The following is a 14,050-nucleotide window of genomic DNA, read 5'->3' as shown; positions in this document are numbered from 1 at the left end:
TCTGTGCCGTCCTGTCCCATCTTGTCCCGTGCCGTACTGGCCTGTCCCATACTGTCCTGTCCCATACTGTCCTGTCCCATACTGTCCTGTCCCATCTTCCTATCCCGTTCTTTTCTGCCCCGTCCTGCCCTTCACTTTCTGGTCTTTCTGCTCATATCAGGTGTTCAGATCCACCTTCAGTGTTTCATACTTTCATGTATGGACTAGAATGTTCTCATTCAGTCAGTAGATGAGATGATGTGAAGCATGTTAGAAATCTGTTCCAGAATCATCAATCTGCCGTTGTCTTCCTGTCGTCCCTACAGAACTACTTTGCCAGAAACTTCTACAACATGAGGATGCTGGCCCTGCTTGTTGCATTTGCAATTAATTTTATACTTCTATTCTATAAGGTAATGGGGAACTGGGTATGGTAGGAACACACACACACATGCACACAAATGTATCTTCACAATGACTTCCATTCATTTGTCATTGATTTCTACAGTATAACCCTAAACTCAGTTCACACCTCAGTTTTAAACCTAACCCAAAAATAACATTGTGCACACACACACACACACACACACACACACACACACACACACACACACTCATGCTTTTAGCCCTCTATTCCAGTTGCTATAATACATTTATGTCAATTGTTTCTGTTAAAAAGGCTTTGAATAGTTGAGGGTGATAATAAATGATCTGCAAACATCTGACATGGATAGAAGCCTGGGTCAGGGGTCATGGGTCACAAAATCAGGCCATAGCTAAAGAGTGTCAGTGTTACAGAATGCTTTAAAGCGCAGCATTACTACACAAAACTGTTGGGTTAGGTTTTGTACTTTGTTATCCACATGTAGACTGTCTAAAGCAGACTGTTGTTTGAAGCAGTTATTAGTTTGTAAATTATTTGCTCTTTAATTGCAAAGAGCAATTAAAGAGCAAATAGTTTTCTTGTAGAGCCCTCCTGAAAAGGAAACAGTATTCTCTTTCTTTTTTTAATGTATTTTTGTTGTTGTTGTTGCTTTGTTGTGAAAAAAGCTAGTTAACTTGTTCCTGCCAGGTTTCTACTTCTTCCTCCCTGGTGGAAGAGAAGGAAGCTGCTCACAGCAGCAGCCATGCAGACAGCAGTGTCCAGTGGGATCCACTGCTTGGAGAAAGGCTGGAATCGAACGAACGGGTGTCGGATGAGACGGGCGAGCCTCTGAAGCCGGTCTCAGTGCGTTTTGTTCTGGAGGAAAGCAGCGGATACATGGAGCCCATGTTGCGGATCCTAGCTGTTCTCCACACCGTCATTTCTTTCTTCTGCATCATCGGATACTACTGTCTGAAGGTAAGATTATGAAACACAGCAAAAAAAAAAGCCTCGTTTGGTTTGGATTTCCTCATGTTAACAGTGTATTTCAATTCAGTTTATTTCTATAGTCCCAGTTCACAAGCAATGTCATCTCCAGGCAATTTACAAAAACATGATTCCAACTCAATCACACACATTCCACCTGATCCTAGTTATCAAACAGTACAGTATGCTCAGTTAATTATTCAAAGTAGTTTAAAATGTTTCTATCTAAGGAAACCCAGCAGAATGCATGGAGTCATTTAGTGATATTTCAGTAATTTGAACATAGCGGTCCTGTATTACTGTGTACGGCTCCTGTAGGTTCCACTGGTAATCTTCAAACGTGAAAAGGAAGTGGCCAGGAAGCTTGAATTTGATGGTCTTTACATCACCGAGCAACCATCTGAGGACGACATTAAAGGACAGTGGGACAGACTTGTGATCAACACTCAGTGAGTGGATCAGAACAGGAACAAAAGGAGTCAGAAAATATTTGTTAATATGCATTCATCTTTTTCTTTTTTTACCACTTACACTTCTCTTCACTTCCATAAAAATGTTGTCCTTTCAGATCCTTCCCCAACAACTACTGGGATAAGTTTGTCAAGAGGAAGGTAGGCAAAGGAGTTCACAAAGCTGTGAAGTTTAACTGAATGAATTTTGGACATTTTTTCATACAGTCTTTTACCTTGTGCAGGTGATGGATAAGTATGGGGAGTTTTATGGCCATGACCGCATCAGTGAGCTGCTGGGGTTGGACAAGGCTGCTCTGGATTTCAGTGATGCTCACAAGAAAAGAAAACCCAGGAAAGACAGTTCACTGGCTGCTGTGTAAGTGTCTTACTCCAACAGTGTGTGTATGTGTCCTTTTAAGAGGAGGAAAATGAAAACTAAATATTGATGAATAATTAACATGATGTAGTCTGGAGGTTTGAAGCTTTTCCTGCTTACAGCAAACCAATTACTCTGCGATTTAACATTCTTTAAACAGGAAGATGTACTTTCTGCCATTTGGACTGTAATATAATTGATTTTAATTCATTTTAATTTAATAACCGACATTAAGAGAAGGAATGATCTGGAGTTTTGAATAAACTAGAAGCCATGTTTGGAAACTCAGTAGCTTTACAGACACGTTTAGGACAGAGCTCTTATTAAAATGGTTATTGGCATCAGTCCATTGATTTCAATTTTTTTTCCATCAATGTCTTTATTGAACTATTGAATATATTACAGAAAAACAACAGAAGAAACACATTCCCTTACTGTCTTCCTTAGAATCATACATACTGAAGCCCTAGTGAGAGATTCAAGAACAGTATTACCCATAGATTTCACATTTTATTACATAAAATACTTTATTATTTATTATGGGTATAAAGAACAGCCAACCTTGTCTTGCCTCCTAACAGGCTCAACTCCATCGATGTGAAGTATCAGATCTGGAAGCTTGGGGTTGTTTTTACTGATAATGTAAGTATTCCAGCAGCCACGTGCACAAAGAGACGGCGTCTAAACATTTAAAACCCAGTGTGGGTTTTCAGATGCTTTTCTCAATATTAGATTTATTTTAATATCCAGGAATACACTGAACAAAAATATAAATGCCTCATGTCAAATGTGAGTTTTATGAACATTTGGGTTATGCAATCTATAGAGAGACTCAAACTATAAATTCAGCAATTACTGATCTTCATATTGGCATTGATAACATCCATTTGTAATGGATTGCCAGTCCTTTGAACAGAAGGGTCAGGTTGAGGAATTAGATTTTGACCCAGATGTTTCTCCTAGGCGGTTACAGACAGTCTGACGTGTCTGTTGTGCAGACCAATAGTTTCATCAGCTGTGTGTGTCACTGGTCTTAGCCGATCCCGCAGATGGGCGAGCCGGATGTGGCGTTCTTGTGCTGGAGTGGTCACACGTGGCTGACAAGGATGAGGTCAGTTTGCAGTAGTGCCAGTCTGTTGGAAACCAACTCTTAAACGACCTGTTTAATGGACATTGGGCCGTGCAGCTACTGCTCTGGTGGACGTCCCTGCATCCAACATGCCAATGGCACGCTCCGGCATAACTTGTGACATCGGTGGCATTATGACTTGTGACCAGATGTGACATTTTGGGGCGGCCTTTTATTGTCCCCAGTCCCCAAGGATTGTCCAGTTGTTGCTCATTTTGTCTGATCACCCACTGGACATGCCCCACCCATGTACCGAGTAAGAAAAAACTCCCTGAGTAATGCTCACTGACAGCAAGTTGGATTAAAAAAATTACATAAATCAAGAGAAATATTACTTTTGTACAATAAAATATCAGCAAATACTCATTTACAGTTGTTAACTCCGCATGGCAACAATATTTGACATAATATATTTTTGTTCAGTATATATAGTTAGTTCAGTCCAATCAGATATATTCAGTCATTATCCACACAGCTGTCAAGGTTTCTTAATAATTATACTTAATTTATGCACTTAATCTTTGACAGAAATCTCCCTTTTTCATTTCCTTTTCAATTATTAGCATAAAGTAATCTTTATGCTTGAAGAAGAAATTAATCTATTTTCACATATATTAAACATTTTAACTGAGGTTAGTTCTGATGTTTGAAACCCATAGGAAAGTGCAATAACAAGTTGAACTTTAATTCCAAAACTTTTTATCCAAAACTCCTTTCATATTGTTTATAAATTCTATATCATGACATAAGTGTGGTTCCTGCATCAGTCCGTAACCACGGTGCTGTCCCATTGTTGTAGTCCTTCCTGTATCTGGCCTGGTACATGACCATGTCCATCCTGGGTCACTATAACAACTTCTTCTTTGCTGCCCATCTGCTGGACATTGCTATGGGCTTCAAGACCCTGCGGACCATCCTGTCTTCAGTCACACATAATGGCAAACAGGTAAGCAGGCTGTGTGTGTTTGTGTGTGTAACACGTTTGTTAAAAGGCCCCTAGAAGTCATTCTAGGAGTCCCTGCAGTCATTATCCACACAGCTATGGATAATGACCTTCGACTTCGACTTTGTCATATTAGCCTCTTTAAAAAGTGCGAAGGATTGACCACAAAAAAATAATAGATTTATTTGTATACAGACAAATATTAAAGTGTCACTGATATGATAAAACCATTTACATGATTTGTTCTAAGCAAAGCATGGTGGAAGGAAAATTCTTCTAATGTTATTATGAAGCAATAAATAAAGTTGTATTTAATTTCTTCAAGTTAGAAGTTAAAAATTAAAAGTTAGAAAAGTCTTGGATTGAGTTTTAATCTTCATGCAGTTAATTATGTTTTGTGAAATACTTCAATAAAATGTCTCAACGTGATGTACATGTTATTTGTGTAAACCTTAGTGTAGCTTATAGTTAACTCAGTTTAGGCTGTTTAAGCTTAGTTTTAATAGTTTAGGGTTTATTTGTAAAGGAAATGTTAAACTTCGCTTGGAGTTAAATGATTCACAATGAATGAATATCAATGAATTACCAAACTTCACGTTTTCAAGAAAATCACACAAAAAACTTAACTTGTTCAGTCAAGTATAGATAACTTCTTCAAAAACATAACATATTAAACATTGTGACAAGAAAAAAAAGATTTTTCCATCTAGAAAGGAGGTTAAAGTGTTGTGTAGAAACAGGAACACTGACTGCAGACTCTCTGCTCAGGAGGTTTGCTGTGTTTCCTGTTGGTTTCTGATATGGAGGACATGGGCAACTGCTCAGGGTGGCATCTTGTGGGAGCAGCATGAGCAAAAATAAAAACAGATTTTTTTTAAAACACCACCTGAACATTGCTTCTTTCTTTTGGAGGAATGTTTTTTCTACATTATTCCAGGGTGCTGACGAATATGTTTGCAAACGGATGCAGGAAGTCAGCACAGACGTTCCAGCTCAGTTAGAGTTGATCAATAATGAAAATCTCCATATCATGGAATTATAAATCTTCTGACCCTGATGGCCATCAAAGTAGTGTTTTCATCCTCCTTGTCTTCCAGCTTGTGCTCACTGTCGGTCTGTTAGCAGTGGTGGTTTACCTCTACACAGTGGTTGCCTTCAACTTCTTTAGAAAGTTTTACAACAAAAGTGAAGATGGAGAACTTCCAGACATGAAGTGTGATGACATGTTGACAGTGAGTATGATAAATATCTCCACTTTCATTGGTTGTATTTGTTATGAGTTTGAATAAAAAGAAGCAACTGCAGTGACTTTTACATTTGCTTTGACATCTAAATGAATCCCTGCATTTCATGCTGGAGTGGATCAGTTAGAAAATCTAAAGTAGTGGAAGTTTTTTTTTTTTTTTTTTAAGAACATAATGTCAAAAGATGGTTGTGACCATGACTTAGTCTAAAAGTTGGAAAACTGCTGAATGAAAAAGTGTGTAGGCAACTATAGCCTTAGTGAACATGTAATAGATTTGCAGCATAATGGCGCAAAAATACAATAACATAACAAATGTTTGACATGATACATTGTATCTAAAAACACTTCACTTACTACTTCTCCAAACTACAATTGCATAATGAAATATGAAGTAGATCTGAACATATTTTAATAAAACATAGTTTTGATTGAATGCACCAATGGCCTTAAATCATGTCTGAACTTGTGCTGAAAGTCAAATATGTTAATGCAATCCTGTAGAAAAATAAGTTTTACTGATGTCTGGCTTTCTGCCTGATTCATCAATGAACCGCTGTGGAACTGAAACCAGTCAGTATCTTACTGCCCGTCTTAACAGGATCATTTATGGTGGGAGAAGCAGGGGTCAGAGCGGTCAGGCCTGGAACCAGGCATGCCTGGTTCTGCATCTGATAATCTGCTACGCTATTGTGTCCTCTGATTATAAAAGCCCTAGAATTATGTATTTTAATGAGAATCTATGGACATATAGGCAGTAACCATGTTTAAGAGATAACTATAAAAAGGAATCTGCCTGTTTGTGTTTCTGCAGTTAGGAAGTACCTTGTGTCACCCAGACGTTTTGGGACACACACACTAATCCGTTTTAGTCACCCACCCGTAGCACTTGATGGAGCAACTGGTTCCTATTAAGGAGCCAATAGTGGCAGCTCTGCCTGCATTGAACCGCGGTAAGGTGACAGGAGCTGTGGAGCTTAGAGGGATGAACAAGAGGAATTCTGTAGTCATGGAGTCACTTGTCTCAGGTTTCAGAGTTTATATAAATAGACCGAACTTATACAGTGCTTTTCCAATCATTTTGACTACTCAAAGCGCTTTACACTAGTCACATTTACCCATTCACACTCACAAACGCTCACACATTTATACACCGATCAGTGGGCAATTTGGGGTTAAGTGCCTACCCAGGGGCACATCGACATGTGGCAGGAGGCAAGACGACGACTCTACCCTCACAGCCACATTCGCCCCGTATAGTGGAGTGAAGTGATCGTTTTCTTCCTGTTCTGTTTATTTTTCCCTTGTGCCTGGAGGAAAATTCCCTAATTTCCGTTTCATCTCTTCAGTTTGGAGATATTTTTAGTTTCTTTCCTGTATTATGACGTATAACTCTTTAATCAAGACCCTCTTATAAGTCATCTGTACATTCTTGGCATCTACTGATGCACCAATATACTTCATATTTAGTTATTTTATTAGATCTTTTGTTTTCTGTTAGTTTAATCTTTGGTACGACATTCCTAAGCCTGTGTTTCCCAGCTTACTTTGCAAAGATGTTGTCACTTAAATTCCTATTTTATTACATGTTTTTCCTTTGAAATATATATGAGAACTAACTGAAATAATTGTTTCTGTCCCTTTTTTGTCAGCTAATAGTTTACTAAGGTTGGCCTTTTATTAACATCAAAAACTTCTGTTTCCTTTGTTTACTGTATGTCTACACACCTTAACTACAGTGATGAACTGAAATACTGCTAATTAATGTGCATTGTGCCTTTAAATAATGAAAACCAACATGTGGTGCTTCTTGATCAAATACCTAAAGGACACTTTACAACATTAAAAACACAAACTAAACAGTAAAAAATAGCAATAAAACACAAAACCACAAAATCACTAAAAAAATTAAAGTGAGAAGGCTGACTTCAACAGAGGAGTTTTGAATTGTGTTTTGAAGGTCAGAAGAGAGTTAATATTGCAGACTAAATATCAAAACAGCTACAACAACTTTAAAAAAAACACTTTTCTTTCACCTTCTTCCTCTCCATTTCTCGCCCAGTGTTACATGTTTCACATGTATGTGGGCGTTCGAGCAGGCGGAGGGATTGGCGACCAAATTGAGGATCCTGCGGGCGATGAGTACGAGATCTACCGGATCATCTTTGACATTACATTCTTCTTCTTTGTCATTGTAATCCTGCTGGCCATCATACAGGGTGAGAGACACAGCAAATATATGCTCCTATAGACAAAATGCCTCAGAATGATGGTACCACTGCACTGTCTCATCTGAGGTCAAAAGTAAGAGAAAAACTGAACAAGAACATCATAACTTGTAATTTGGTGAAAGAAAACTCAACACACACTGACAGGGATGACGAAGATAAGAAAGCACAAAAACTTTCACTGTCCAATTTGCAGATTTTTTTTTGTGGAACATGACTCCTAATTAAACCTACAAGTAACCTCATACGGCCCTCCCATCTCAGCGCCACATGGCAGTGAGAAAACGTCTCTGTCAATGCTTTCTCACCAATCCCATGCCTGTCCACTAGGCGGCACATTTGGCGAATCTTCCAAATAGCCTTCTGTCCAGTTCAGTACGAGTTCATCGGCAAGTTTTGAAAGTTTGGCCAAAATCCGACCTTCCAGACAGGAGTTATAGTCCTGTTATCCTGTGATGTGGCGGATTGGTGAGGACTTTCTGTAAGGTTTGATACACATCATGTGTGGAGATCAGAAATCTCCACACATGATGGAATCATCATCATGTTGCTCCAAAAATACCTTCATGAAGATGGCTGTACCATTTAAGTTACTTCACTGAGTAAGCTTCTGAACATGTGTGATGTCTTCTTAACCTGATATGATGCAGGACTTTGCAAAGGAACAGATGGGGTTGTTGAATTCACTCAGCCCTGTTATTTAGTTCAGTTTTTTGAGTGCCTGACAGCTGCTTGTGGTCAACTGGATTTAGTTGTTGAGTAGTAATGCTGCAGAGGTATTGAGGAGCAAGTTGAAATGTGCTGCTGCGATAGCGCTGCATAGCTGACTGGCCTGGTAAATGTGATTTTTCCAATTCTAGGTTTGATCATTGATGCTTTTGGTGAACTGAGAGACCAGCAGGAACAAGTCAAAGAAGACATGGAGGTGAAGACACACAGTCACCAGAAACACATTTGTTTTTGCGCTACCAGCACATTTTCCACCATTCTACCAATTTAAATATTTATTTGATATTCAGATGCAAATGTTAGCTTAACAGCTAGCAGAGTCAGAGATGAAGATCAGTAACTGTTGGGAAGAACTTATTACCTTTGTCTTTGTTTTCTTGCAGACCAAATGTTTTATCTGTGGAATAGGAAATGAGTATTTTGACACAGTACCACATGGGTTTGAAACTCACACACTACAAGAGCACAACTTAGCCAACTACTTGTGAGTATAAGAGGCTCCTCTGTGCTTTTATTGGTTGTTCCTGTTATTGCAGCTTGAAGTGCAGCTGCTACTTGGGAACCTTCAGCTGAACTGATGCCTTGCACTTCGCCAAAGTTTCAGTGGGCAAGGCACTGCAGCAGTTATTACTGGTATTATTTATATACGAGTGTTAATATGTCAAAAGGTTTTACATTTAGTAAAGAAATGTAAAAACCAACACATGTTCTCATTCTAATGTGATGGTGGTCAAAGAGAGACTCCTACATGTTCTTTCTTCCTGTGGAGTTTAAAACCTGTAAATCTCATCATGTTCAGAGACGGTCGGTGTTAAACTCTATAGAGTTTTTATATGGCTGGTCCTCCAAACAATGAGCTGTATTTGGTATCAAAATAAAAAAAAGCCAGTGAGCTTTGATTTGAGGATTTCTCAAACATGCGTGAAAGAATCAAAGTATTAGTTTAGGTGTGTTTTTGATGAACGTTATAACATAATAGAACTTGGTTTTTTGTAACATCTCCCCTTAAGTTTGAAGTGATGGTTTTTCTGATAAACTCCAATATTTCTGTAAACAGTTCGTTCCATCATCTGTAATAAATGGAATAAATGTTTGTGTGTTTCAGATTCTTTTTGATGTATCTGATAAACAAAGATGAAACTGAGCACACAGGCCAGGTACAGCAGCTCCTCTCCACTCAGCTTTTCTTTCATTCTGAGGGACATTTTGCTCTCAGTATTTATGGTCCAGTTCATTCCTCAGAGCCACTGATATGTTTCATGGTGGATATTTTCTAAGAACATTCTTTTTTTCTTACATCTTGTCCTTTTAAAGTCCTAAAATTAGATTCAATCCTTCTCATGCTGTCTGTTTCTCTTGAAGGAGTCTTATGTATGGAAGATGTACCAGGAGCGCTGCTGGGAGTTTTTTCCTGCTGGTGACTGTTTCCGGAAACAGTATGAGGATCAACTGAACTGAGCTCAGTCTGTCCTTCATCGTGGCCGTCTGTTTGCTCTCTGAGAAGCAGCCAAACAACTCTGTCCTCTCTGTTCCACTTGTCAGTCCAAGCGGATCCAGATGTTCTTCCCTTCCTCAAGCCATCCTTATTTAGACAGTCAGCCTGCTAACTCTGACCTAACCTTCAGCCCACTTTGTTTGAATGCTTCTTGTACATAAACAATATAAGATTCTAATATGTACCATATGTGACTGATGGCATGTCAAGATTTTTATCTCAAGTGATCTTTTTGTTTTGTTGTTGTTTGTTTCACTTTATTCTACGTACAGGACATGTTAACATGCAAAAAATAGAGCAAAGAAATCTAAAAGGATGTGAAAAAGCCTGAAAGCCATTCAGAGCAAAAAAACTGTTCCACATGTTCATGTTAGCTGTAGACCCAGGAGGTAAAAACACAACACAGTTCACTCACTCACTCATTCATTTCCAGCAGAACAAAGCAGCAGCTGCCATGTTGATGTGACAACTGTGTTGCACATCTGAGAGAGTGAATGCTTCATTCAAGCACAGTGCAGTCTGAGGAGAAACTGGGTGCTGCTGATGAAAGCAGAGCCTTCTGGTTGATGAAGTTTGCAGATGTTTGTTCATAACCAGCCTGTGTACACACACACACACACACACACACACACACACACACACACACACACACACACACACAATATAATAAACAGGTGCCACCTGCTGCTGGAGTAGCTTTAAGATTTGATTTTATTGAGAGGCTTTTAAACTTTAGTTCTTCTTTTTGTTACGCTGTGGAGAAAAATTCATGTCAGAGGACATGTTTGTTTGTTGTGCTGGATTAAAGTCAGAGTGCAGTCTAGTGTTACTGAATGCACCACAATACCTTGATAAGGAATGTTTATCTTGCTTTTCGACAGAGGATCAATCAATTTCTAAAATTTAGCTGATGCTGGTTTCAGTATTTATATATTTTCATGCAAACAACCAAATGAACTTGTTTTGGTCACCTTTATAAATACAGTTTATTTTTGGCTTGTCTGGTGGATAACCTAAGAGCAGACTTGATGCTTATGATTATCTGGTTTTCTGAGAAAGAATTGATGTTATTGACAGTATTGATGGTTTGCTCTAGTGAAGGCGTCACAGAGGGACAGCGTCTCCTGAAAGGCCGTGTAACAGGAAGCCGTGGCTGACCATCTTCACTGTTCACACATCCAGTGATGCATCGCTCCAAACAAAGCAGTCTCTTTAACAGGGACACCTTCCACATGTCCCTCTGTTTTAAGGTCTGGCCCTTCATTCAAAACAGAATGGAATAACAGCGTTAGAATATGAAATGAGTTTTGGATGGGAGCTGTGTTGTTTCAGAGGTCGCTCCAAAGAAACAAAACCCATCCAGCAATCATTATTCTTTTTTTATGCTTAGTAATGCTCTTATAAAATACAACAAAATATGTTATTCTTTTCAAGAAATGTTTAGAAATAAAGTCATTGCATGGAAACTATTGCAGTCTAATGAACCTGAGACAATTTAAGGTCAACTATAAATTGCATAAAACTTTTCATTAGGATTATTTAAAAAGTTTAGTTTTAGGTTTACTGTACATCTAGATGTTAAGTATTTTGACACATTGCATCCCTTAAAGAGAAACACCTTATTTCATTGTGTATCTTTTCCTTACTATATGCAATTTATAAGAGAAATCTTTAATGATGATTTGGTTCAAGCAATACCTCTTCATTGAATGTACTGGAGGGTCTGTATATTGTTAATGGCAAACAAAGATAGGACAACACATTGTTGCTAAAGTTTATTTCAGTTAAATAAATGCACGTATTTATTCATTTATTCTATGTTAATTTGTTTGAATGTTCCTTTGCCTTAAAGATGAAGCACATAGAAGGAAGTAACTGGTCCTTTTCCTGTCTTGACTGAAAACAATCAAGCTGGTAACTTTGCACTGAACAGGTCATGGTGGTTTTCTTCTCCTCATCAAACCAAATGCACTACGGTCGACCCCTGTCAGGAAGAGTACGCTGTCTGAACACGTAAACCTAAACCATGTTTAGGTATTAAAGTGAAGATGGGAATCCTCAAGGGCCGGGTTTCCAACAATCGAGGATGGATCCGGTGAAGCAACTTCAGCTTTGAAGCAGTGTTTGCTAGCTTCTGCTACCTCTGTCTTTCTATCAGCTCTATCTGATCTCAAAATGATAATGGAATCATTTTTAGTCTTTTGGTTCATATGTTGAAGTTGCTTCATTGTACAGGCCACTAGAGGACTGTTGTTCCACGAAGAGCCATGTTTACTGGTTACATTTAGGTTAGTGACACTGCATGCATAGTTAGCCTTGCTAACTTGACCAGCAAAAAAGGGTGAAAGAGGCAGCCAACATGTGTAATGTGCGTGTGTGTGTGTGTGTGTGTGTGTGTTTCCATGTTGTCATGCCATGCTGACATCATGCCTTTTTTTTCTACTCCTGCAGTACCGCCTCAGACTGTAGAATTTGGATCATGTGAACGTAAACATTTCAATATTTACCATGAGGAGGCATGTTTAGTTTGCCTTTCAGTAGTGCATTATATAGACCTTTTGAATAAATTATTGCTACTTTTGACCAAGGGAAATGTAAAAGAGGGACTGGGTAAATGAAATTGCATGGTCTGGAAAATAAATCTTTATTTATACATTTGTGAGATGTTGCATATTTATAATTCATGCATTTGCTGATGGATTGTGCTTTTCATTCTTCTGCAGATTGGGACATTTACAAAATGAAACTAAGCTGAGTGTGAAAACAATGGTCCTCACATTAAATGGGAAAACTTTGCAATGAAATGCTCCCACACACATTATTGACATCTTTCTCTTGAACTACTGAAGTACTTTTACACACACAAGCAAAGTAACTACAGAAGCTAACTTGATTTTACTTCCACACTTCTGGACATTTCGTAAAGCATAGATTCTTAAAGACTCCCTGCCACCAGTCACATCCATATAGTATTGCAGCAACAAGGCAGTTCAAAGTGCTTCACATGATAAAACAACTTTGATGGTTGACTATAAAACCTTGAGAACTTGCTACTGATTTCTATTCGACGTCCTTGTCATTTGGATTGGTTCAGTAGCAACTTTATATTGTCTATTTATTCTTTACTTATTACACATATTCCAACTGGGCTTTATAACAACACTTTATTCATGAATTCAAAAAAAGAACACTTAGTAATGTGTCAGTGAAACTGTTTGCTTGAGGAAAAGGATCCCGTTGAGCTTCACACCCTCAGTGAATGTAAAGGTGAGTAAAATGACAGCCAAAGAATCACTGAGGCATTAGTGAGAAAATGACCACACAGCTGACACTTCTTCTCTGCTTCAGTGAAACACTGCAGAATCCTTCATCGTCATCATTACTATCACATGACCAACTGAAATAAATAACTGAAATAAATGTCAGTTGTTAATCTATATGTATGAATCTTTTTACTAAAACTGAGCAAACAGCATCTTCAGATGTAAATTCATATAGTATAGTTTCCCTCCCTAGTAAGCATGTACTTTTCAATTATATAATGTACACCAGAGATATCACAAAGAATATATGAAACATCCAGAAAACTTATACACAAGATTATTCTCCAAACAAAAACCAATGTTATCTGACAGCAAAGAAACGCCACCAGCCTGCTGAGCTGGCTGACGAAACAAACACAGACACTCAGGCAAAAGAGTAGAGCTGGCATAATTCTGCAATGACATTGAAGATGAAATTGAAATAATCCACAGTGGGAGGGTGAAAAAAAAAACAAACAGTAAAAGTCTTGGTAGGTGTTTACATGAGCGAGCAAACAAACAAAACAGGAATTTCTCAAAGCAGCACAAAATTCCAGTCAATCAACTGAACTCTGACCTTTGGTCCCATCTTGCTTGATGAGGAAGGAAAGCTTCCCTTCTATGCTGGCAAAAAAATATGTTTTGATTCATGGACATTTCAGTTATGACCAAAAACATGCAGAGATGAGTATTAATGTTTGTACACTTCTCATATTAACCTTTTTGGGTCACTGCCAAAACGGAGACATCAACTAAAATATGACATTAATTTAATTGTTTGATGCACCAAACTTATATATATATATATATATATATATATATA

At 38.2% G+C, this 14,050-nt stretch overlaps 1 protein-coding gene across 1 annotated transcript in view; it reads left to right on the top strand.

The window, feature by feature from the left end:
- Positions 1–12,580, top strand: part of LOC106960988 (ryanodine receptor 2-like) — a 106,812-nt gene extending 94,232 nt beyond the window's left edge. The window contains exons 75-87 of the mRNA XM_015054422.1: positions 306–392; positions 1,052–1,321; positions 1,649–1,779; positions 1,899–1,941; positions 2,025–2,158; positions 2,740–2,800; positions 4,087–4,233; positions 5,328–5,462; positions 7,536–7,692; positions 8,562–8,626; positions 8,814–8,914; positions 9,536–9,587; positions 9,793–12,580. Coding sequence (XP_014909908.1) covers positions 306–392; positions 1,052–1,321; positions 1,649–1,779; positions 1,899–1,941; positions 2,025–2,158; positions 2,740–2,800; positions 4,087–4,233; positions 5,328–5,462; positions 7,536–7,692; positions 8,562–8,626; positions 8,814–8,914; positions 9,536–9,587; positions 9,793–9,888 — 1,479 coding nt within the window. The 3' untranslated portion in view covers positions 9,889–12,580. The remainder of the gene's footprint in view (positions 1–305; positions 393–1,051; positions 1,322–1,648; positions 1,780–1,898; positions 1,942–2,024; positions 2,159–2,739; positions 2,801–4,086; positions 4,234–5,327; positions 5,463–7,535; positions 7,693–8,561; positions 8,627–8,813; positions 8,915–9,535; positions 9,588–9,792) is intronic.
- The last annotated feature ends 1,470 nt before the right edge of the window (positions 12,581–14,050 follow it).

This window comes from Poecilia latipinna, unplaced genomic scaffold, assembly GCF_001443285.1.
Source record: "Poecilia latipinna isolate Pla-1442-1.1 unplaced genomic scaffold, P_latipinna-1.0 Scaffold1251, whole genome shotgun sequence".
Taxonomy (NCBI): domain Eukaryota; kingdom Metazoa; phylum Chordata; class Actinopteri; order Cyprinodontiformes; family Poeciliidae; genus Poecilia; species Poecilia latipinna.
Note: the sequence above shows the minus strand (reverse complement) of the source record. Positions and strands in the feature narration are given on the sequence as shown.